The sequence below is a fragment of the Macaca nemestrina genome, chromosome 10 (assembly GCF_043159975.1).
Source record: "Macaca nemestrina isolate mMacNem1 chromosome 10, mMacNem.hap1, whole genome shotgun sequence".
Lineage (NCBI taxonomy): Eukaryota > Metazoa > Chordata > Mammalia > Primates > Cercopithecidae > Macaca > Macaca nemestrina.
Window position 1 is genome coordinate 10,857,005 of NC_092134.1, and position 23,628 is coordinate 10,880,632.

Below are 23,628 nucleotides of genomic sequence, written 5' to 3' on the forward strand. Positions count from 1 at the left end.
AGATCAAGACCATCTTGGCTAACACGGTGAAACCCCATCTCTACTAAAAATACAAAAAAAAAAAATTAGCCAGGCCTGGTGGCGGGCACCTGTAGTCCCACCTACTTGGGAGACTGAGGCAGGAGAATGGTGTGAACCCGGGAGGTGGAGCTTGCAGTGAGCCAAGATCGCGTCACTGCACTCCAGCCTGGGCAACAGAGCGAGACTCCATCTCAAAAAAAAAAAGGAATGAAGGGTGGTAGAGATAATAATTGAAAGATTTGTTTCTCATGGAATTAATTTGGCCTTAATATTCAGTATTTGCAAATGTCTTAAAGAAAACCATTCTCATTGTAGAAAATCCGTTTTCAAATACTTGTTATATCCCAGGGAGATTAGTTTATACCTTCCACCTCAGGCAGTCATCAGCTGCTTTAGAGAATGAAATCCATCCTGCCCCTCCACGTTTTTGGTTCCTGGGGCTCAATTCAATCTGGTCAGGTCTCCCTGGCTGGAGATTCTGTCCTGGGAACAGATACTTAGTTGTAGTCTCATGTGTCTACACTCACCCAAGACTCTATACTTAGCTTGCTCAGAGAATAGTTAGGTCAGCTCCTAAAAATGCATTCAGCAAAAGACTGAAAAACATCAATTGCTTCATTTGTATGCAAATAGAAAGTGGTAGATGATAATTATATATTACACACCTTTGAGTAAGTTCATTTAATACTTGAAGCAGTCTTTGTCTCAAAAGAGTGTGCCCTTACTGAGAAAGGATATGTGAACGGTACATTTATTGTTGGAGAGAGTGGATTGTTTACATCATGTCTGGACTTTTGTCTCGTTGGGTAGACAGTTCTACACCAGCAGCCCCCTTAATAAAGAAGTCTACATAGACACTGTTTTGTGTCTTGCTATACAGTGTTGAATTCTAACCAACAGAGAATTAAGTATTTTGTTAATTGTGGAACAAAAGAGTAATGGTTGAAAGAGGGATGATTTAAAACAGCACATTTAATTCTCAGAGAAAACTGGGACAGTCTCACTGTGAGTTCTGTTCCATTCAGATCTGCCCTCACTGGAAATGGATTATGATTAAGCATGACGTGCTGGTCTGTCTTGTTCTCAGTTGTACATTAAAGACCAGCCTGTCACCAGGAGGAAGTGTTTGAATTGAGCAGAGTTTAATTCAAGAAGAAATTATTTTTTTGTGATAAGGTCTTAACTCTGTTGCCCAGGCTGGAGTGCAGTGGCACAATCATAGCTAACCGCAGCCTTGAACTACTGGGCTCAAGCAGTCCTCCTGCCTCGGTCTCACGAGTAGCTGACTATAGGAAAGTACCACCACACCCAGCTAATTTTTTTTTCTTCCTTTTAGAGACAGGGTCTATGTTGCTCAAACTCCTGGCCTTAAGAGAAATAATTATTTTTTTCTTTTTTATTAAAGTTATTATCTTTTTAATTTTCTGTAGAAACGGGTCTCACTGTGTTGGCCAGGGTGGTCTCGAACTCCTAGCTTCCAGCGGCCCTCCTGCCTCAGCCCCCCAAAGTGTTGGGATTATGGATGTGAGCCACCACACCAGCTGAAATACTCTTTTTAAAATATCAAAATGAACTGGATGTCTAAAGCAGACAGTAAGAGGGACTATGATAAAGATGGTGAGGCAAAAAATGCAGACATCACATAGATGATCTTTAGACTGAATTTATTGTAGAGTCTGATATATTCAGTCATGTGGTTTAATGATGACATCCTATAGAAAATAAAGGATACCTTTTTTGTCAGACAACAGAAGAAAAAGGCAGTTATTTAAAATTTCTGGTTCTTTCATTTCTAAATGGATTAGTGTGAATTTCAAGCCACATAGTGTTTCTTAGCTTAAGTTACTCCGTTGCTGTAAAACACCCAAAATCGGGTGGTAACAAGTCGCTGCAAAGGCTAGAACACTTAACTGCCTGGAGACATCCATTTGAAGGATGTGAGAGTTAAAAGGGAACAGAATCAGGCCTATTTTTAAGAGCCTGTCTGTTTCATCCATTATTTTGGTGTGGAGGAGGGTATAAATCTCAGCTATACTCCGTTTCCACTAGGTAGGACACGGAAGATGACCAGTTCTCTGGGGGAGTAATTACTACTCACTGGCTTCCTGAGCAGCTTGATAATGTTCTGCTCCTGTTTTCAGCCTCACTGTGGCCAAGGCAATAATTTGATAATAAGAGATCCTGATTAAATTAAGGAGCCATTTGCTTCTGGATGATGATGTTGATAAAAGGGTTGATGTCCACACTGCCTGCTCTTTCAAAGGTCAGAAAACAGTCTTGAACTAAAAACTACTGCAACAAGCAAAATAATCAGAAGCAGCATAGTTTATGCTTTCGTTTCCTTTGTTGTTGCACCTGGGAAAGTGTCTGTTCTTTGCAGAAATCCTTACTGGCTCCTTTTGCCTCACATTCTGTGGAGGTGAAATTGGAAGTGTCACATTGGGAAGGTACCTGTATAATGAGTCTGTAAGCTGCGAAACTCTTTGTAAACCAGAATCAAGCACTCAGGAGATCTCGGTCACTTAAGCCTGGTTCTCACACACGTGCGTGTTTGCACTTGCATTTTTTTTAAGACAACAACAGCTTTTGCTTTAGTAGTTGGGTGGTCGCAAGTGAACACTGTCCAGTGGTTCTTCTGGTGCCCAGACGAGGAGATGGGACTGCTCTCAATGTGTTTGTTAGAAACGAAACTATTGGCACTATAACCCCATAACCCCCTACAACATTCAGAAAAAAACCAGAAGGGGCTTGAAATACCCACTAGTGTACCGCCTGCTCAGCCCATCTGGGTCTGTGAAACCACATCTGAGCCCTGTGGGCTGTGGTGGCGACACAGGCGGAGGGCGTGCAGGGTTGCCAGCGCTCCGTCTGGGCTGGGAACGCCTGTGCGCAGCTCGCTAAGAGCTCGGGGACCACGCGGAGGTTGTAATTGGTCTCTAGACCACACCTAGTTGAGTGCCGCTGCTTGAAAATCTCAGTTCTACCGAGATCGCGCAATACACACAAGCTACCTTTGGGCACCAGAGCAGACGGAACCGCGGAGCTTCAGGGTGGAAGAGTCGTGGAAACTTTGCCAAGTAAGTGAGGTGGGGAGAGAAGGAAGCCAGTGCCCGACACTGCCGGGAGTGGCTGGGCAAAGCAGCTTTGGAGGTGCTGTAGGGTTCCTACTGTCTGATGAGCTGGTGTGGGGTTCTTACTGTCTGATGCCGTCTCTTGTGGAAGTTAGCAGGGCTGGGGCAGATGTACAGAGCATTGTGGGGGAGGTGAGCCCAGGATCGGACTGATGCCCACCCACCACCTGGCACCCTGCAGTTCCAGCTGGCCAGAAGGCAAGCATGCCGGACCACAAAGCAAAGATCCTCCATCTCTGCTGCTGGCAAGCCTTGGGGCCAGGGGACTCACAGAAGGGCAGGTTTGGGCCTGTGCCTTCCTCCTGCCCAAATGGGTCTCCTCTTCCCCTTCCAGCCAGGGCCGCAGCTGGGGCTGCAGCTTGAGTGACGGGAAAAGAAAGCTATACTCCACCAGCCCATTAGCGGCACTCACAGCATTAAAAATGCAGGAGGTGGTGGTGGGAGGAGCGAGCCGGGAGGAAGACTCATGCAGCTGCGGGGCGCGGGGAAGAGCCCGGCTTCTGACTCCTCAGCCCGGATCAGAGCCAAAGAACGAGGGCAGTTTGGGTTGAGAAGGATTCTCCAGTGTAACCGAGAAGCGAGCGTCCAGGAGGCTGTTGGGGAGGTCGGCACTGTGGGCTTCCTAGCCTTCGTTTGCTGTTTCGAGGGCCTCGTGTGTTCCCGTCCGCCCCTCTGGGACGGCGCCAGCCCGGCAGGGTGCCGACCGTCCCGGGTCTCCCGCGCAGCGCGATGCCGGCCTCGTCCACCGTCCACGTGCTGCAGCTGCTGCGGGAGCTGCTCGCCTTCGTGCTCCTCAGCTACACGGTGCTCATCGGGGCGCTGCTGCTGGCCGGCTGGACCACCTACTTCCTGGTGCTGAAGTGACAGCGCCGCCGCCGCACCTCCCGCCCGGCCCCGCCTCCCGCCCGGCCCCGCCTCCCGCCCGGCCCCGCCTCCCTCCCGGCCCCGCCTCCCTCCCGGCCCCGCCTCCCGCCCGGCCCCGCCTCCCGCCCGGCCCCGCCTCCCCAACTCACCAGGGAATTCCCTTCAAGCCCTGGCCGGAGTTGAGTCCCCGCCCACCCGTAGCGTCACGGTGTCCGACTCAGCTCCGCGCCCTCAGGCCCTGCGTATGCCCCGCCCCACGCGGAAGTTTCGGCGGTTGGTTGCCTTGCGCGGCCGTTACAGCCGTTGCCCTAAGCCTCGCCCCCTTTCCCCCTGTCTGCCCAATCCCGACTGCTTCCTTGGGTGGGGGCGTGGCCATGGGGTGAGGCGCTCTCTGGTGGAGGCCGTGCCCGGCCCCGCGCTCACGAAGCTGCGTCACTTCCGGCGTGTGCGTCCGGCGTCCGTCCGCTGCACGATGGCGGCTCTGAAGAGTTGGCTGTCGCGCAGTGTAACCTCACTCTTCAGGTACCGCTGCCGCCGCGTAGAGGGGACAGGACCAGAGGGAGGGACCGACGCGGACAGCGCTGTGGCCCGGCCCGCGGCGCCCGCTTTTCTTACGCGCACGTCCCTCGTCGGCCCAGCTGGGTAGCGGCGTCTCGCCCCGCTCGGGAGGACTGACGACAGTCCCGCCTCCGCCCCTTGGGTCAAGCCGGCTTCGTTTTCAGTTCGTCCATTTTCTAGAAACGAATCCCCTAGACCACAGGCTGCCTTCTTGGGGCGACTCCGCCTCCCGACCAGCTCGCGTCAGCCCCTCGAAGTCCCTGAGAAGACGTGGAGAGGAGGAGGGACACGGCATGGGGGAGCCTGGGAAGGGAGGGAAGCGTCTGAGGACGTCTTCCCGAAGGCACAAGGGGCCCGGGGAGCAGGCGCGGGGGACCTCGGCGCGGGGCTCCCTTCCTAGCTCTGCAGGCTTTTGGGCGATTGTAGCGGGACCGTCACACACACCTGACACCCAGGCCAGGGGTCCAGAGCTAAATCCTGCCTGCAGGAGCGGTTATTATGGCATCCGTTTCTAAAATGTTTTAAGGCAACATTTTTTATTTTATTTTATTTTATTTTATTTTATTTCAATTTTATTTTAGACAGGATCTGGCTCTCTCGCCCAGGCTGGAGTGCAGTGGCGAGATCTCCCGGGTTCAAGCAATTCTCACCCTCAGCCTCTCGAGTAGCTGGGATTACAGGCGCCTGCCACCACGCCCGGCTAATTTTGTTTTGTTTTGTTTGAGACTGAGTCTCGCTCTGTTGCCCAGGCTGGAGTGCAGTGGGGCGCTCTCGGCTCACTGCAGCGTCTGCCTCCCAGATTCAAGCGATTGTCCTGCCTCAGCTTCCCGAGTAGCTGGGATTACAGGACTGTGCCACCACTCCGGGCTAATTTTTGTGTTTTAAGTAGAGACCGGGTTTCACCATGTTGGCCAGGCTGGTTTCGAACTCCTGACGTCAAGTGATCCACCCGCCTCGGCCTCCCAGAGTGTTGGGATTACAGGCGTGAGCCACCGCGCCCGGCCTTCTTTTTTTTTTCTTATTAAATAGACACCAGGTCATGTTGCCAGCCATGTTGCCCAGGCTGGTCGTGAACTTCAGGGCTCAAGTGATCCTCCCGCCTTGCCCTTGGCCTTCCAAGTGCTAGAATCACAGGCGTGAGCCACCACACCCTACCTGAGGCAACATTTTAAACTTGCTGTATGTTGAAAATTTCAAAACCCCTCAGCTGTCCTGCATCCTCATTTAGGTTCCTGCTTGGCTCGAGTTTGAGTTTACAGCCCCTGCAAGTAAATCCAAGAGCCTGTTACAGATTGGCGGTCGTGCCTTATGAAATCTGACTTCTACTTCCAGGTACAGACAGTGTTTGTGTGTTCCTGTTGTGGCTAACTTTAAGAAGCGGTGTTTCTCAGAATTGATAAGACCATGGCACAAAACTGTGACGGTTGGCTTTGGAGTAACCCTGTGTGCGGTTCCTATTGCACAGGTACTGTCGTGTGCAGTGATTCTTACCTAGTGTACCATGTCGTCTTGAAGTCTCAAGTGGGCAATGAAGCATTAGACAAGCTACCATAGTTTTACCCAGTGCTCCCATCCCTTCCCCCACAGTACCAGCATCTTTTCACAGTTGAGCAGATGTATTAATATTCTCATTTTGATTGTCTCATTTGGTAGGAACAGCACATCAGATTGTATAAAGCGAGTAGAGAGAAATAAGAGAATGTTACAGTCTATCAACAAAGTGGTCTTTGATTCACAGAAATTTATTGAGCAACTTTTATGTGCAAGACACTGAGAATGTAAACATGAACAAAAAATTCTTGCTCTCACAAAATGCTTTGTGGAGATGAAAGAGAAAATAAACAAATATAAAATATCAGCTAGTGATAAATGGTAGGAAGAAAACAGGGCCAGGCACAGTGGCTGATGCCCAGGGCTTTAGGAGGCCGATGTGGGAGGATGGCTTGAACTCAGGAGTTTGAGACCAGCCTGGGCAAAATAGGGAGACTCTGTCTCTACAAAAAAGAAAAAAATTAGCCAGGTGTGGCGGCTCACACCTGTAGTCGCAACTACTCAGGAGGCTGAGGCAGGAAGATCGCTTGAGCCCAGGAGTTTGAGGCTGCAGTGAGCTATGATCTCACCACTGCTCCCAGCCTGGGCAACATGGCAAGACCTTTTCTCAAAAACAAAACAAAACAAATGAGGTAAGTAAATAGGCAATTCTGGGAGGGGGTCGTTTTGTTTTAGATAAAGGTGGTCAGGCTACTCTGATAAGGTGCAGTAGAGATCTGAATGTTCTGAAAGAGCCATTATACTGTCTGGTGCGGGGAGGAGCTTGCCAGGCAGAAGGAACTCAGGACAAAGACCTAGAAGCAGAACTATGCCTGGCATGTCTGAGGAGCAGGGAGGCTAATGTGGCTGGAGTGCAATCGGGGAGACAGTAATAGATGAAGCCAGAGAGTTAACTGATAATCAGATTGTGTACTTTGTATTTTGTGGGCCATTGTTGTAAGGCTTTGGGCTTTCTGAAAAAGAAGCCTCAGAGGAATTTTTTTTTTTAAGACAGAGTCTCGCTCTGTTGCCAGGCTGGAGTGCAATGGCACAATCTTGGCTCACTGCAACCTCCGCCTCCCAGGTTCAAGCGATTCTCATGCCTCAGCCTCCCGGGTAGCTGGGATTACAGGGGTGTGCCACCAGACCCGGCTAATTTTTGTATTTTTAGTAGAGACGGGGTTTCACCATGTTGGCCAGGCTGGTCACCAACCCCTGACCGTAGACGATCCACACGCCTCGGCCTCCCAAGGTGCTGGAATTACAGGCCTGAGCCACCGCACCTGGCCATCACAGAGGATTTTTAACACAGAAGTATTATGATCTGACATAAAAGTTTTAAAAGTTTTAAAAGGTTGCTGTGTGGAACTAGGAAGACTAATAGGCTGTTGCTCTATCTAGGCATGAAATGATACTGGCTTGGACCAGGCAAGCAGAAGAGGTGGGGAGAATTTAGCTGAACGTAGTTAGCAGGAGTTGCTGATGGATTGGTTGTGGGGTGTATTCTCTAGATTAGGGGCCCCCAACCCCTGGGCTGGTACTGGTCTGTGGCCTGATAGGAAGCAGGCTGCACAGTAGGAGGTGAGTGGTGGGCAGGCGAGCATTACCCCTGAGCTCCGCCTCCGGTCAGATCAGCAGTGGCATGAGATTCTCATAGGAGCATGAAACCTGTTGTGAACTACACATGCAAGGGATCTAGGTTGTGTGCTCCTTATAAGAATCTAACTAACGCCTGATGATCTGAGGTGGAAGTTTCATCCTGAAACCATCGTTGCCCCACCCAGTCCATGAAAAAATTGGCTTCCACAGAGCCGGTCCCTGGTGCCATAAAGGTTGGGGACCACTGGTCTAGATTCCAAGATTTTTTAAAGGCCTTAGCAACTGAATGAATGGCGATGCCATTTAGTAGGATGAAGAGGAGTGGGTTTTGAAAGGAAAAAAAATTTTTGGAAATGTAATATCTAAGATGTCTAGGAAACATCTAGGTGGAGCTATCAGGTAGTTGATATAAAAGTGGCACTTCACTTAAAAAAAATCATAGCTTATTTGTTTTATGGGGAAGAGCTAGAGAGGAAACCAGCAAGCTCCATTTCAGCAAAATATCCATGCCACTTACGTGTGTGTTCATCACAAAAGGAAGATAAATTCCATGTATCACAAGTATTTTCAGCATCTTCTGTGGCTCACTCATGAGTCCTCACCTTACTGTGCCTCACTTCAGTTGTCATCTCTGCATGCTGATGAATCCATAGCCCTAAAACCCCTCACATGAATACCAGGCCATTTTCGGCCACAATTGGGACAACCTTTGATTTTTCATTCAAAAGGTTTTTGGTTTTTTTTTTAGGTTTGTCCTGTCTCAGTTATTATATTACTTTCTAAGCCCAGTTAACCTCAGTTCTGGGCCACATGACTGGGGCCTCTAGTCATTTAGTACAGCAGTGCCACTTCCATTCTTTGAAACCCCTCAGTGGTCAGCTACACACAATGGCTCTCTCATGTGATCCCAGTACTTTTGGAGGCTGAGGTGGGAGGATCACTGTAGGCCAAGAGTTCAAAACCAGCCTGGGAAACAGCGAGAGACCACCCCTTTACAAAAAATAATTAGCTAGGTGTGGTGGTGTGTCTGCAGTCCTAGCTACCCGGGAGGCAGGAGGATCATTTGATCCCAGGAGTTCAAGGCTGCAATGAGCTGGGATCAATACTGGATGGAGTACAACACTGTACTCCATCCTGGGCAACAGAATGAGAAATGAAAAACCTACAGTGGCTTTCCATGAGGCGTTCAGAACTAAAATCAAACTTAAGTCTCCCTGCACCCAGGACCCTAGTGGGTCTCATCTCTCTTGTGCCATTGCTCCAACCAGGCTAGATCCCTGGACATCCCCTGCAACACAAGTATTCTTTTCCTCATCGTTAACCTATTCTCCAGGATGCCTGGCCATTCTGATTCTAGGTGTCTTTAGTACCAAATCTCACCTCTGTTTAAAGCCTTTCCTTATTCCTGTCCAACAACTATCTCCTTTCCGGCCACTTAATATTGTATATTTTGATATTTGATGATAATCCTTTGACACTCTCCTGAGTCATCAGAGCATAATGGGAAGGTTACAGACTTTGAAGTGAGATTTTGTTTGAGGTCTAGATGGGACTTTTTGGAAAAGTTATAGACCTGTTCTGAGCTTCTGTGTCATTGCTTGTACAAAAGGATAATAACTGGACTGTTGTGAGGAACAAGTGAAAACACATTATAAAATGTAGCACATTATGAAGACTCAGAATATTGAGACAAAATTAGCTTCTTGTGAGCAGAGGTGTCTTCCTTTTGTAGTCCTATATAAGGTGCCTAATGAATACTTAATTATTTGATTGAAATATAAGTTCTTGATTTGTTCATATCAAAAATAGTTTTTGACTGCCTCTTTCAACATGCAGTGATTCTGAGTGTTTGCACTCTGAGTCGCAAAAACAAGACACAACGTAGAGTGATTTTTTTTTTTTTTTTTTTTTTTTTTTTTTTTGAGACAAGTTTCACTCTTGTTGCCCAGGCTGGAGTGCAATGGAGCAACCTCGGCTCACTGCAACCTCCACCTCCTGGGTTCAGGCAGTTCTCCTGCCTCAGTCTCCCGAGTAGCTGGGATTACAGGTACCCGCCACCACACCCAGCTAATTTGTGTCTGTTTAGTAGAGACTCTGTCTCAAAAAAATAAAATAGCTGAGGTCCCCCCATCAACACTGTACTGCTTCATTCTGCTCAGAATTGCCCTCCCCCATCCACTTTTTTTTTTTTGAGACAGAGTCTCGCTCTGTCGCCCAGGCTGGAGGGAAGTGGCACAATCTTAGTTCACTGCAATGTCCGCCTCCCGGGTTCAAGCGATTCTCCTACCTCGGCCTCCTGAGTAGCTGGGACTACAGGCGCCCACCACCATGCCCGGCTAATTTTTTTTTTTTTTTTTGTATTTTTAGTAGAGTTGGGGTTTCACGATGTTGGCCAGGCTGGTCTCGATCTCTTGACCTTGTGATCCACCCGCCTCGGCCTCCCAAAGTATTGGGATTACAGGCGTGAGCCACTGTGCCCAGCCCCCTTTCTTAGACTCAGCTTAATCCTCATCAAATTTGTGAAGCCTTTTCTAAGCTATTAGCACTCAGCATAAAACTGATTGCTCCCTTCTGCATGCCCCTACTGTAGCTCATACATACTCCTCCCACCGCTTCCATTATACATGATTGTGTTCATTTTTCTAGTTCTGTTAGCCCGTCATCCTCCTCTCTCTACCCCTGCACCTGTGTTTGAGGGCAGAGAATGTCTTGTTGAGACTTGTGTCTCAAGTATCGAACACTGTTAATGAATGAATTGTAATCTTATCAGTTTGTTATAATCACTAGTTTTGTTTGTTTTTGAGATGGAGTCTCACTCTGTCACCAGGCTGGAGTGCAGTGGTGCAATCTCGGCTCACTGCAACCTCCGCCTCCTGGGTTCAAGTGATTCTCCTGCCTCAGCCTCCCAAGTATCTGGGACTACAGGCGTGTGCCACCACGCCCAGCTAATTTTTGTATTTTTAGTAGAGACAGGGTTTCACCATGCTGGCCAGGATGGTCTCAATCTCCTGACCTCGTGATCCGCCTGCCTCAGCCTCCCAAAGTGCTGGGATTACAGGCGTAAGCCAGCGTGCCTGGCACCGTTTTTGTTTTTGTTTGTTTGTTTGGACAAGAGTCTTGCTCTGTCGCCCAGGCTGGAGTGCAGTGGCGCAGTCTTGACTCACTGCAACCTCTGCCTCCTGGGTTCAAGCGATTCTCCTGCCTCAGCCTCCTGAGTAGCTGGGATTACAGATGCATACCACTACCACCTGGCTAATTTTTGTATTTTTTAGTAAAGTCAGGGTTTCACCATGTTGGCCAGGCTGGTCTCAAACTCCTGACCTCAAGTGATCCGCCTGCTTCTGCCTCTCAAAGTGTTGGTATTACAGGTGTGAGCCACCGCACCCCACTGCATTTTATTTTATATATAAAGAAATAATTTGCTTTTTGGAGCAGAGAATGAAAGTTGGTTAGAAAGCATACTCCGGAATTATTTCTCTATATTGTCTTAAATTGCCAAAATAAGGCCTTAAAAAATATAACCCAAAGGAATATAGTGCAGTTTCAGCCTAAAACACTAAGCAGCATGACAATTATGTTTTTTACTTGCCAATTTGTGAAAAAGTTCTCAGTTTGAGCTTTAGAGGTTGAGTGACAATGTTTGTGTCTTTCAGAAATCGGAGCCTCATTCCCTTAGTAGTGAAGCATTGATGAGGAGGGCGGTGTCTTTGGTAACAGATAGCACTTCTACCTTTCTCTCTCAGACCACATATGCATTGATTGAAGCTATTACTGAATATACTAAGGTATGTCTACTCTTGTTAACTCTTGATCTTCTAAACCATGGTTTAGCAAATAATGGCTCACAGCCAAACTGTGTCTGATGCCCATGTTGGTATTTGATTGAAACATAGCCAGGCCTATTTGTTTCTGTATTGTCAGTAACGGTTTTTGAGGATTTGAGTAGTTTCAGCAGAGGCTGTAAGGCCCACAAAGCCTAAAATATTTACTGTCAGGCCCTTCACAAAAACGTTTGCTGAGCCCTGATCTAAATCACTAGTTTTTAGACTTTTTCCAGGAACCTTTTTTTCAGAAGTCTTAAATGTGGCAGCCTAGTATATAAAACAGAAGTAGAGCTCATGTGGTGCAGTTAGGGGCACAGGGCCATGGTCCATCAACAGAGGTTTCTCTGTGAGGATTAGTTAAAAACCACTGATCTAAGCTAATAGAAAAGAGAGTATATGGGCCAGGCGTGGTGGCTCACATCTGTAATCCCAGCAGCAGCTTGGGAGGCCAAGGCAGGAGGATCACTTGGGGCCAGGAGCTCAAGACCAGCCCAGTCAATGTAGCAAGCCCTATCTCTACCAGAAAAAAAATTTTAAACTTAGCCAGGCATAGTGCGTTGTGTGCCTGTAGTCCCAGTTACTCCAGAGGCTGAGGTGGGAGGATCACTTGAGTCTAGGAGTTTGAGGTTACAGTGAACTGTGAACATGCCACTGCACTTCAGTCTGGGTGACAGAGCATCCTGTTTGTAAAAAATAATTTTTTTTTTGAGATGGAGTCTTGCTCATGCAGGCTGGAGTGCAGTAGCATGATCTCAGCTCACTGCAGCCTCCACCTCCTGGGTTCAAGCAGTTCTCCTTCCTCAGCCTCCTGAGTAGCTGGGATTACAGGCATACACCACCATGTCCGGCTAATTTTTTGTATTTTTAGTAGAGATGGGGTTTCGCCATGTTGGCCAGGCTGGTCTCGAACTCCTGACTTCAGGTGATCCACCTGCCTTGGCCTCCCAAAGTGCTAGGATTACAGGCGTGAGCCACCGCACCCAGCCAATAAAACTTTTTAAAAGAGTATATGGTTAATCAAGTATTGAAGTCTCATTTGTGCATTTGTTTTACATACATCTTCCAGCAGCTTTTTTTCCTCAACCTTTAGATTTTTCCCTTGCATTATTTTCTGTGTCTGAATGCTGACAAGCTTTTAAAAACACAGAAGTTTACAGACGGAGATACTAATGTCCTGATACCTTTACTCCATAGAATAATAGTGCAATTTAATTGAGGCAGCAGGATGGAAGAGCCAGTTTGCTGTGGTGGAACTTAGTTTCCTTGAGGTAGAAATCTCTCTATTCCTTCTGATATGTCTCAGTTATTTTACTCAGACTTGTTCATTCTGTATTTGTAGGCTGTTTATACCTTAATTTCTCTTTACCGACAATATACAAGTTTACTTGGGAAAATGAATTCACAGGAGGAAGATGAAGTGTGGCAGGTGATCATAGGAGCCAGAGCTGAGGTAAGCAGAAAGTTCTAGGCATGTCTGTGTTAGTGCACCTACCTCATGTGGTATCTAAATTATTGAATTAAGTCTAATCAATATAATCAGTGTTCTCTAAATCTACTTTAAGTCCATTTAAATGGGCTAGACCTCTCATACCGTCTGAAGCACTTTGCTTGATTTATATAGATGTCTTCAAAACACCAAGAATACTTGAAGCTGGAAACCACTTGGATGACTGCAGTTGGTCTTTCAGAGATGGCAGCAGAAGCTGCATATCAAACTGGTAGGTTCAAGTTTTGTGTTGGTGTTTTTTTTAACTAGAGGTGCCATTTGAGTTTTCATCTGGTTTTCTAAAATGAGGGCTTTATATTAGATGGTCTAAGTGGCTCTAACTTTGAGAAATTTTCCCCATTTCCTATATATTAACCAACATTTTATTTACACAATAGAAAAAATGAGCATACCCTTGCAGACCAGACCAATAGAAGCTAGGTTATATCTTCAAAATGAAAAATGATACAACTATTACCATTGGAAAACTGGATTGCTTCCAAATAGTTTGAGTTTTTGGTAATACAGTTTATTAACAATCATAGAATTACACCATTGGATGAGACTTGAGATGATTAATCTGTGTGAACCTTTTTGTACAGATGGAGAAAATGAGACATGGAACCATAGTCAGTGGCAAAACCAGGACAAATTATTTGTCTATGTCAGGCTTTGTGGTAAGCATTTCGTAGGCACTTTTTATATGTGAAGAAACTAGAGTGCAGATGGGCCAAATAATTCAGCTAAGATGATGTGGTACGGTGAGCAGGCAGCCAAGCTGGGACTCAGCTGAGTAGGTCTTTTTTTTTTTTTTTTATAAAATAGAGATGGAGTTTTACCATGTTGCACAGGCTAATCTCGAAATCCTGGGCTCGAGCTGTCTACCCACCTTGGCCTCCCAAAGTGCTGGGAGTATAGGCATGAGCCACCAAGCCAAGTATGTCGAATTCCAAAGCCTTTGCTTCTCCCTAGCAGCTGGTGCTTTGTCCTCTGCACCTTAGTACCCTAAGGTGCCCATCATAGAACATCCTACCTGAGTGGTTCCAAACTAGGTAGGCTCACAGAAATTTTTTTTGGTTTTGAAACTGAGTTTTGTTCCTATCACCCAGGTTGGAGTGCAGTGGCGCCATCTAGGCCTACTGCAACCTCCGCCTCCTGGGTTCAAGTGATTCTCCTGCCTCAGCCTCCCAAGTAACTGGGATTATAGGCACCCACCACCACGCCCCAACTAGTTTTTGTATTTTTAATAGAGAAGGCGTTTTGCCATGTTGGCCAGGCTGGTCTCGAATTCCTGACTTCAGGTGATCCACCCGCCTCAGCCTCCCAAAGTGCTGGGATTACAGGCATGAGCCACTGCGTCCAACCAAAAAAAATTTTTTTTTGGACAGTTTCACTCTTGGTGCCCAGGCTGCAGTGGTGGCACTTTCTCAGCTCACTGCAACCTCTGCCTCTCCAATTGAAGCAATTCTCCTGCCTCAGCCTCCCAATTACAAGCATGCACCACCACACCTGGCTAATTTTTGTATTTTTAGTAGAGACAGGGTTTCACCATGTTGGCCAGGCCAGTCTCGAACTCTTGACCTAAAGTGATATACCCACCTCAGCCTCTCAAAGTGCTGGGATTATAGACGTGAGCCACCACACCCAGCCGGCTCACCAGAATTATAGCCCAGTACTAGCTGTTATTAAGAAACTGGTTGCAGTGGCTCACGCCTGTAATCCCAGCACTTTGGGAGGCCGAGGTGGGTATATCACTTTAGGTCAAGAGTTTGAGACTGGCCTGGCCAACATGGTGAAACCCTGTCTCTACTAAAAATACAAAAATTAGCCAGGTGTAGTGGCACACGCCTGTGCAGGAGAATGGCTTGAACCCAGGAGGTGGAGGCTGCAGTGAGCCGAGATGGCTCCACTGCACCTTAAGCCTTGGTGACACAGCGAGACTCTGTCTCAAGAAAAAAAAAAAAAAACTGGTATGGGTCGGGCCCAGGGGTTCACGCGTGTCTTTGGGAAGCCGAGGCAGGCAGATTGCTGGAGCCCAGGAGTTCGAGGACAACACAGCAAAACCCCATCTCTACCCAAAATACAAAAATTAGCCGGGCGTATTGGCGCTTGCCTATAGTCCCAGCTACTCGGGAGGCTCAGGTGGGAGGATTGCTTGAACCCAGGAGTTCGTGAGCTATGATCATGCCTGTGCACTCCATCCTAGGCAAAAGAGCTAGACCCTGTCTCTCAAAAAAGAAATTGTTATATTAAAACCTACTCTTGTTTTCTGATGTCAAGATTAGCAGACTAGGGTCTCAAGCATCAAATCTTAAAAATGACAGAAAGGGCTGGGTGTGTTGGCTTACACCTCTAATCCCAGCTACTTGGGAGGGTGAGGCAGGAGGATCACTTGAGCCTGGGAGGCAGAGATTGCAGTGAGGTGAGATCGTTGCACTCCAGCCTGGGCAACAGAGTGAGACCCCATCTCAAAAGATATAAAGCTTTTTTTAAGGTAAGTGTTGTGTCATCATACTGAAAAATAAAAAGTAATTCTTTTAGAAGTTATTAAGGTTTTTTTTTTTTTTTTGGAGACAGAGTCTCACTCTGTCCCCCAGGCTGGAGTGCAATGGTGTGAACTCAGCTCAGTGTAACCTCCACCTCCCTGGTTCAAGCAATTCTCTTGCCTCTGCCTCCTGAGTAGCTGGGATTGGAGGCGCCTGCCATCATACCTGGCTAATTTTTGTATTTTTAGTAGAGACGGGGTTTCACCATGTTAGCCAGACTGGTCTCGAATTCCTGATCTCAGGTGGTTCGCCTTCCTCGGCCTCCCAAAGTGCTGGGATACGAGCCACCACGCTTGGCCCAGAAAAAGGATTATTAGTGATCCTGAGGAATCAGAGATTTGGAACAAAGAATGAAACAACAGAAGTGTGGAAGCAGCATTATAGTCGTGCCACACAAAGATGGCAGAGGATTCCTGGGTGCAGTGAACAGGAGGATATGCTTAGATCTAGAAGGAGAAAAGAAGGATAGGATGTATAAGCATTATCTGAAAAAAGTAGACATTTTCCTAGAACTCATAAAAGGGCTAGCAAGTTGTAAACAGAATTTTTTTTTTTTTTTCTGGTCTTACTTTGTCACCAGGGTGTAGTATAGTGGTACAATCATGACTCACTGCTTACTACAGCCTCAGCCTCTGGGCTCAAGCGATCCTACCACATCAGTCTCCCAAGTAGCTGGGATTATGTGTTTTTGGCAGAGACAGGGTTTCGCCATGTTGCCATCCGCCCACCTTGGCCTCTCAAACTGCTAGGATTATAGACATGAGACACTGTGCACGGCCTTACGATTTCACTTTTTTAACAAAAAATCTGGTCCAGGTGCAGTGGCTCATAACTGTTGTAATCCCAGCACTTTGGGATGCCTAAGCAGGTGGATCACTTGAGCTCAGGAGTTCGAGACCAGACTTGACAACATGATGAAACCCTGTCTCTACAAAAAAATTAGCCAGGCATGGTGGTGGGCACCTGTAGTTCCAGCTTCTTGGGAGGCTGAGGTGAGAGGATCACTTGAGCCCTGGAGGTTGAGGCTGCAGTGAGCCATGATCAGGCCAGTGCACCCCAGCCTGGTTGACTAAGCAAGACCCTGTCTTAAAAACAAAAAAATGGCTGGGCGCAGTGGCTCACACCTGTAATCCCAGCACTTTGGGAGGCTGAGGTGAGCAGATCACAAGGTCAGGAGATCGAGACCATCCTGGCTAACACGGTGAAACGCCGTCTCTACTAAAAATACAAAAAAATTAGCCACGTGTGGTGGCAGGCGCCTATAGTCCCAGCTACTCAGGAGGCTGAGGCAGGAGAATGGCGGGAACCTGGGAGGCAGAGCTTGCAATGACCTGAGATCACACCACTGCACTCCAGCCTGGGCAACACAGCAAGACTCCGTCTCAAAAAACAAATAAATAAATAAGCAAATAATAAAGTAACAGCATAACAAAAAGATTCAGAGCAAAATCCCAAAAGCTACTAAGAAAAAATAGATTACCTACAAAGGAAGTAGAATCAAACATCAGGCATCTTCTCCGCAACACTAGAGGTGACGATACATAAATAACCTAGGATTTTATGTATAGCCGACTACCATCAAAAAGTGAGAATAAAATATACACTCAGACATAGACTCAAAGTACCACCTGCATACACTTTCTGGAAGAACTATGAAGAAGGAAAAATCAGTTTTGAAAGGAGCTACTAAATTTTTTTTCCAAAAGTTCTGAGTGTAAAACAAGTTTTTAAATTTGGGAAAGTGAAAACATGCTAAGCACATTGACATTAGACATTATTAAACACTGCAGAGAATTAGTAGGAGTGGCAGGAAACTTGGTAGCTTCAATTGAGGCAGGAAAGGTTTAAAAAGAAAACCCATTAATTAGAAAATACAAAACTGGGCCAGGCGCAGTGGTTCACACCTATAATCCCAGCACTTTGGAAGACCGAGGCAGGTGGATCAGCTGAGGTCAGGAGTTCGAGGCCAACATGGCGAAACCCCATTTCTAATTTAAAAAAAAAAAAATTATAGGAATAATTTCAAACATCAGTGATTACAATAAAAGTAAACTTATTAAATGAAACTTTTAGATTGTGTTCCAAAAAATCTAGCTAAATCAAAGAAAGCATTCAAGATAAAAAGCAATCAGTAGGACAGAACAATTCTTTAAGACATCAATCATGAAACATGTACTTTAATAAGGCAAAAACTGAGAATTACAAGGAGATCTCAGAGATGTGTGTAATACTTAATTTTCTGAGCACGCTTGCAGGTCAAGAAGACCAAAAAAATTAAAGCTATTAAGGATTAGAACAGAATTTTTTTTGGAGACAGGGTCTTGCTCTGTTGCCCAGGCTGGAGTGTAATGACATGATCACAGCTTACTGCAGCCTTGACCTGGGCTCAAGCCATCTTCCCATTTCAGCCTCTCAAGTAGCCCAACTAATTTTCTTTTTTTTTTTTTTTTTAAGAGATGGGGTCTTGTTATGTTGCCCAGGCTGATTTTGAACTCTTGGGCTCAAGTGATCCTCCCGCCTTGGCCTCCCAAAGTACTAGGATCACAGGCGTGAGCTGAGCCACTGCATCCAGCTCAGTATGATTTTTGATTTTTTATTTTGGAGACAGGGTCTCACTCTGTCACCCAGGTTGGAGTGCAGTGCCTTGATCTTGGCTCACTGTAACTTCTGCCTCCCAGGCTCAAGCAATCCTGTCTCAGCCTCCTGAGTAGCTGGGACCACAGGCAGTCACCACCGCACCCGATTAATCTTTATTTTTTGGTAGAGATGGGGTTTCACCGTGTTGCCCAGGCTAGTCTCAAACTCCTGAGCTAAGGCAGTCCACCTGCCTCAGCCTCCCAAAGTGCTGGGATTACAGGTGTGAGCCACTGTGCCCGTCTGTGATTTTTTTTTTTTTTAACTAAACAAAGGAAAATCAGATTTGTGTGTGTGAGAGACACAGGGTCCATGCGGGAATGCAGCAGTGGATCATACATCATAGCTTGCTTTAGTCTCAACCTCCTGGACTCAAGTGATCCTCCCTACCTTAGCCTTCCCAGTAGCTGGGATTACGGGTGCACACCATCATGCCCTGGCTAATTTTTTTATTTTTAGTAGAAACAGAGTTTCACTAAGTTTCCCAGGCTGGTTTCGCAGAGTGATTTTTAAACACGTGATAAATGTATATATACTGAATATAAAACTTTGTCCCCTCTATATCTTCATATTCTTCTAAGACACAAAGTAAATTTTGTACCAGGTGACAAAAGGAAAAGACAACAAAATCATTTAAAAAGTTGATATATCGGCCGGGCATGGTGGCTCACGACTGTAATCCCAGCACTTTGGGAGGCTGAGGCGGGTGGATCACGAGGTCAGGAGAGCAAGACCATCCTGGCTAACACAGTGAAACTCCATCTCTACTAAAAATCCAAAAATTTAGCCAGGCATGGTGGCAGGCACCTGTAGTCCTAGCTACTCGGGGGTCTGAGGCAGGAGAATGGCATGAACCCGGGAGGCAGAGGTTGCAGTGAGCTGAGATTGTGCCACTGCACCATAGCCTGGGCAACAAAGCAAGACTCCATTTCCAAAAAAAAAAAAAAAAGTTGATATATCATTCACCAACCTTCAATCTACCACTAATAAAGAAATTCCTGGCCGGGCGCGGTAGCTCAAGCCTGTAATCCCAGCACTTTGGGAGGCTGAGACGGGCGGATCTCGAGGTCAGGAGATCGAGACCATCCTGGCTAACACGGTGAAACCCCATCTCTACTAAAAAATACAAAAAACCAGCCGGGCGAGGTGGCGGGCACCTGTAGTCCCAGCTACTCGGGAGGCTGAGGCAGGAGAATGGCGTAAACCCAGGAGGCGGAGCTTGCAGTGAGCTGAGATCTGGCCACTGCACTCCAGCCTGGGCGACAGAGTGAGACTCCGTCTCAAAAAAAAAAAAAAAGAAATTCCTTATGTCTACAAAGTTTAAAAACATGCTTCTTAAAAACTACAGGCTAAAAAAATTTAAATGGAAATATAAAAATATTCAGAACAGTGATGACAAGCACAGTATATAGGAGAACTGGGAGGCTGTAGACAAAAGTAGCTCTTAAAGGGAGATTTACACCTATGTCATAAATACAAAGACTGAATGACAGGTAATATTTACTGTAACAATACTGAAAATAAGCAAGTTAAACTTTAACTCAGTTATCAGAAAGGCAAAATGAGAAAAATGGAACATATTAGAAGTAGTTAAATAGGAACAATCAGGCAAAATCTGCTCTCTTGAAAAGACTGAAAAATTAGGCAAAGATTTGGTAAGTATGACTTTAGAGAGAGTGGTAAAGTAACATCAGAAATAATCGTTAACAGAAGTGGTTTTTTTTTAATATGAGATTATTATGATCTTTATGTCAGTCTCAAAGAATCTGTATAAGACTATGTTGGGCACAGTGGCTCACAACTGTAATCCCAGTACTTGGGAGGCTGAGGCAGGAGGATCACTTGGGCCCAGTAATTCAAGACCAACCTAGGCAACATAGCAAGACCCCACCTCTACCAAAAAGTCGAAAAAAACTAGCCGAGTGTGGTGGTACACACCTGTGGTTCCAGTTACTTGGGAAGCTGAGGTCGGAGGATCACTTAAGAGCCAGGAGTTCAGGGCTACAGGGGGCCATGATTGTGCCACTGCACCCCAGCCTGGGCAAGAGTTAGGCCCTATCTCAAAAAAAAAAAAAAACTGTAATCCCAGCACTTTGGAAGGCTGAGGCAGGGTAATCACTTGAGGCCAGGAGTTCGAAACCAACCAGGCCAACATGGTGAAACCCTGTCTCTACTAAAAACATAAAAACTAACTGGGCATGATGGCATGCACCTGTAATCCCAGCTACTTGGGAGGTTGAGGCAGGAGAATCGCTTGAACCCAGGAGGCCAACGTTGCAGTGAGCCAAGATTGTGCCACTGCACTCCACACTAGGCAACAGAGCGAAACTCCATCTCCAAAAATAAGTAACTATAAAAGTAGAAACGGTGGCCAGGTGCAGTGGCTCACGTCTGTAATCCCAGCATTTTGGGAGGCCGAGGCAGGTGGATCATGAGGTGAGGAGACAGACCATCCTGGCTAACATGGTAAAACCCTATCTCTACTAAAAATACAAAAAAAAAATTAAGCGTGGTGGTGGGCGCCTGTAGTTCCAGCTACTTGGGAGGCTGAGGCAGGAGAATGGCGTGAACCCGGGACCGGGAGGTGGAGCTTGCACTGAGCCGAGATCACGCCACTGCACTCCAGCTTGGGTGACAGGAGTGAGACTCTGTCTCAAAAAAAAAAAAAAAAGTAGAAATGGTATTCAAAGATTTTGATGTCCCCGAAATGGACACCAGGGCCTAGGATGTTTTGTGAGAGAGTTGTATCAAATCTCCCAAAACTACAATACCTATGTTACTGTAAGTGTACCTGAACATAGAAAGTAATGACAAGCCTCATATTACAACTGTATGAAGCCAGCATAGCCCCGATCCCAAACTGGGGCTAGGGCAGCACCAAAACGAGAAGGTATAGTTCAGTATCACTTCAAAATGTAGCCGTAAATCAAACGTAGCCATTTACCCTCAAAATAGAGTGATAGTTCACCACTGTAAAAAACTAGAGAGACGACTCCTCAAAAAAAAAATACATAATTCACTACTTGAGATGATACATCCATAGATTAAATGAAAAAACCACTTAATTATCTCAATATATGCCCAAAACATCTTCAATAAAATGTAGCCTTTATGATTCGAATCTAAGTACAATTATGAAGAGATACTTTTCTTAATGTAATAAAGGTTAAGTAGTTGTACTTAATTGTGTGAACTATCAGAAGTGTTTTCATCGAATTCAGAAGAGGAGGATGCCTGCCATTCTCCACTACCTGTCAACATTGTACTGAAGGCTCTTGGTAATGCAGTAAGAAAAGATCAAAATGTTCTATAGATGAATTGATAAAATGTGTATACTCAGATGATGAAATACACTAACAAGCAGCAGGTAAAATGAGAGCTCACACATTTTTTTTTTTTTGGAGACGAGTTTCACTCTGTCGCCTCGGCTGGAGTGAAGTGGCCATCTCAGCTCACTGCAACCTCTGCCTCCCAGGTTCAAGCAGTTCTCCTGCTTCCGCCTTCCAAGTAGCTGGGACTACAGGTGCACTCCGCCACACCCAGCTAATTTTTTTGTATTTTAGTAGAAACGGGGTTTCACCGTGTTACCCAGGCTGGTCTCGAACTCCTGAGCTTAGGCAATCCACTTGCCTCAGCATCCCAAAGTGCTACGATTACAGGCATGAGCCCCTGCGCCTGACCTTTTTTTTGAGATGGAGTCTCTGTCACCCAGGCTGGAGTGCAGTGGCATGATCTTAACTCGCTTCAGTCTTCGCCTCCTGGGTCCAAGTGATTCTCCCGCCTCAGCCTCCCAAGTAGCTGGGATTACAGGCGTGCACCACCATGCCTGGCTAATTTTTTTTTTTTGTATGTTTGGTAGAGGCAGGGTTTCGCCATGTTGGCCAGGCTGGTCTTGAACTCCTGACCCTCAGGGGATCCGCCTGCCTTGGCTTCCCAAAGTGCTGTGATTAGAGCCACGGCGCCTGGCCTTCAAAACACATGTTTAAGTGAAAAAATTATAAAACATGTTTAATACCTTTTATGCTGTTTTTTTTAAATTTATAAATATAAATTTATAGTAACAATATTTTTCTATGCATTCCTTTACCTTTAAAGATTAGGTTGACAAAAGGGATCTTTGACAATTTTATTCGTCATCTCTTTGTCAAAAAGAAATGGATGACGTGTAGTTAAAAAAATTCATTTAAGTCTGTACTAAAAGCTGTGTAGCTATAAAGATGATTGTGAGAGTTAATAATTGTGTTGGCCGCTGATAGCTGAAGAAAAATACTGTTTTTGACAGTGTCGGTTAAATCCAGACCTGGACATAGAGGTGGAAGTTCCTTTGCAGAGAGAGAAGACAGGGAGGTCAAGGAAAATGACCCCAAGAGGGGTTCATATGACAGCCACAGCACCCCCAGGCCGACGTCCACATGAGCCTTCTGCCCTGCACAACTACTCAACCCGATTGTCCCATCTTTTGGCAGGCGCAGATCAGGCCTCTATAACCGCCAGAAATCACATTCAGCTGGTGAAACTGCAGGTGGACGAGGTGCACCAGCTCTCCCGGAAAGCAGAAACCAAGCTGGCAGAAGCACAGATAGAAGAGCTCCGTCAGAAAACACAGGAGGAAGGGGAGGACCGGGCTGAGTTGGAGCAGGAGGCCTACCTGCGTGAGGATTGAGGGCCTGAGTCCACTGCCCTGTCTCCCCACTCAGTGGGGAAAGCACGGGCAGATGCCATCCTGCCCAGGGTTGGCATGAGTATCTACACCGAGAAGAGGTGGCGGGTCCTGCTCTGGCCAATCAGGCGAGACGCCTTTGTGAGCTCTGAGTGCCTCCTGTGGTCTCAGGCTTGCACCTGGACCTGGTTCTCAGCCCTTGGGCACTGTACCTTGTTTAACATTTCACCCCGCTCTGTACAGCTGCTCTTACCCACCCATTTTTTCACCTCACACCCAAAGCATTTTGCTGACCTGGGTCAGAGAGAGGAATCCTTTTTGTCGTGCCCTTAAGTTCAGCAGCTGTTTAACCTGTTTTCAGTCTTATTTACATTGTCAAAAATGATTTAGTACTTGTTCCCTCTGTTGGGATGCGAGTTTTGGCGGGGGGCAGGGAACCTGTCCAGTTTGTACGATTTGCTTTTAAGTGTTTGTAATGTGTTCTCTGATCTGCCCTCACTGCCCTGTGAGGACAGCTCAGGCCAAGGAGTGAAAAGACTACTTACTAAGGGAAGGGATGCAGAATGTTTACCTGGTGCTCTCAACAGGACTCTTAACGCAGGCCTCTTGTTCCTTTCTTTCCTTTGTGTTTCTCTATTGTATCCAAAGGAGAAGAGTAAGATTTTGTTTGCATCTAAAAGAGAAAATACGTCTCTCTCCTGGGGTCCTATGCAGCCTCCTTCCTTTAGGCCCCAGACTGGCAGCGCCCCAGGTGGCTACAGGAATCCCCGACAGG

General features: G+C 46.5%; 2 protein-coding genes and 1 long non-coding RNA gene across 7 annotated transcripts; 2 read left to right on the forward strand and 1 right to left on the reverse strand.

Moving 5' to 3' along the window:
* Nucleotides 1–1,899: 1,899 nt before the first annotated feature.
* On the reverse strand, nucleotides 1,900–4,424 carry LOC139356623 (uncharacterized). Its single transcript, XR_011608725.1, has 2 exons — nucleotides 4,166–4,424; nucleotides 1,900–3,745 (listed from the first exon to the last, which is right to left on the reverse strand). It is a non-coding gene; the product is annotated as an uncharacterized lncRNA (long non-coding RNA).
* On the forward strand, nucleotides 3,739–4,053 carry LOC139356621 (uncharacterized). Its single transcript, XM_071070916.1, has one exon. It carries the CDS (start codon nucleotides 3,882–3,884, stop codon nucleotides 4,014–4,016), a length of 135 nt encoding a protein of 44 aa, XP_070927017.1. The 5' UTR covers nucleotides 3,739–3,881; the 3' UTR covers nucleotides 4,017–4,053.
* On the forward strand, nucleotides 4,384–23,454 carry LOC105494410 (diablo IAP-binding mitochondrial protein). 5 transcript variants are annotated; one of them, XM_011762801.2, is made up of 7 exons: nucleotides 4,384–4,538; nucleotides 5,907–6,039; nucleotides 11,357–11,488; nucleotides 12,867–12,977; nucleotides 13,149–13,245; nucleotides 13,616–13,690; nucleotides 22,660–23,454. In XM_011762801.2, the coding sequence occupies exons 1-7, from the start codon at nucleotides 4,489–4,491 to the stop codon at nucleotides 22,854–22,856; spliced, it is 795 nt and encodes a 264-aa protein (XP_011761103.2). In that variant the 5' UTR covers nucleotides 4,384–4,488; the 3' UTR covers nucleotides 22,857–23,454. The 5 variants fall into 5 exon arrangements, with proteins under 5 accessions (XP_011761103.2, XP_024652561.2, XP_011761093.2 ...); XM_024796793.2 differs by having other exon boundaries at nucleotides 12,933–12,977; XM_071070915.1 differs by lacking the exon at nucleotides 5,907–6,039 and adding an exon at nucleotides 5,803–5,906 and having other exon boundaries at nucleotides 4,403–4,538.
* The last annotated feature ends 174 nt before the right edge of the window (nucleotides 23,455–23,628 follow it).

Excerpts from the sequence above, each read along its gene's own strand:
- LOC139356621 (XM_071070916.1), top strand. The coding sequence starts at position 3,882 with ATGCCGGCCTCGTCCACCGTCCACGTGCTGCAGCTGCTGCGGGAGCTG.
- LOC105494410 (XM_011762801.2), top strand. The coding sequence starts at position 4,489 with ATGGCGGCTCTGAAGAGTTGGCTGTCGCGCAGTGTAACCTCACTCTTC. Across the intron at positions 4,539-5,906 it reads AGTGTAACCTCACTCTTCAG|GTACAGACAGTGTTTGTGTG; the intron begins GTACCGCTGCCG and ends TTCTACTTCCAG. Across the intron at positions 11,489-12,866 it reads CTATTACTGAATATACTAAG|GCTGTTTATACCTTAATTTC; the intron begins GTATGTCTACTC and ends CTGTATTTGTAG.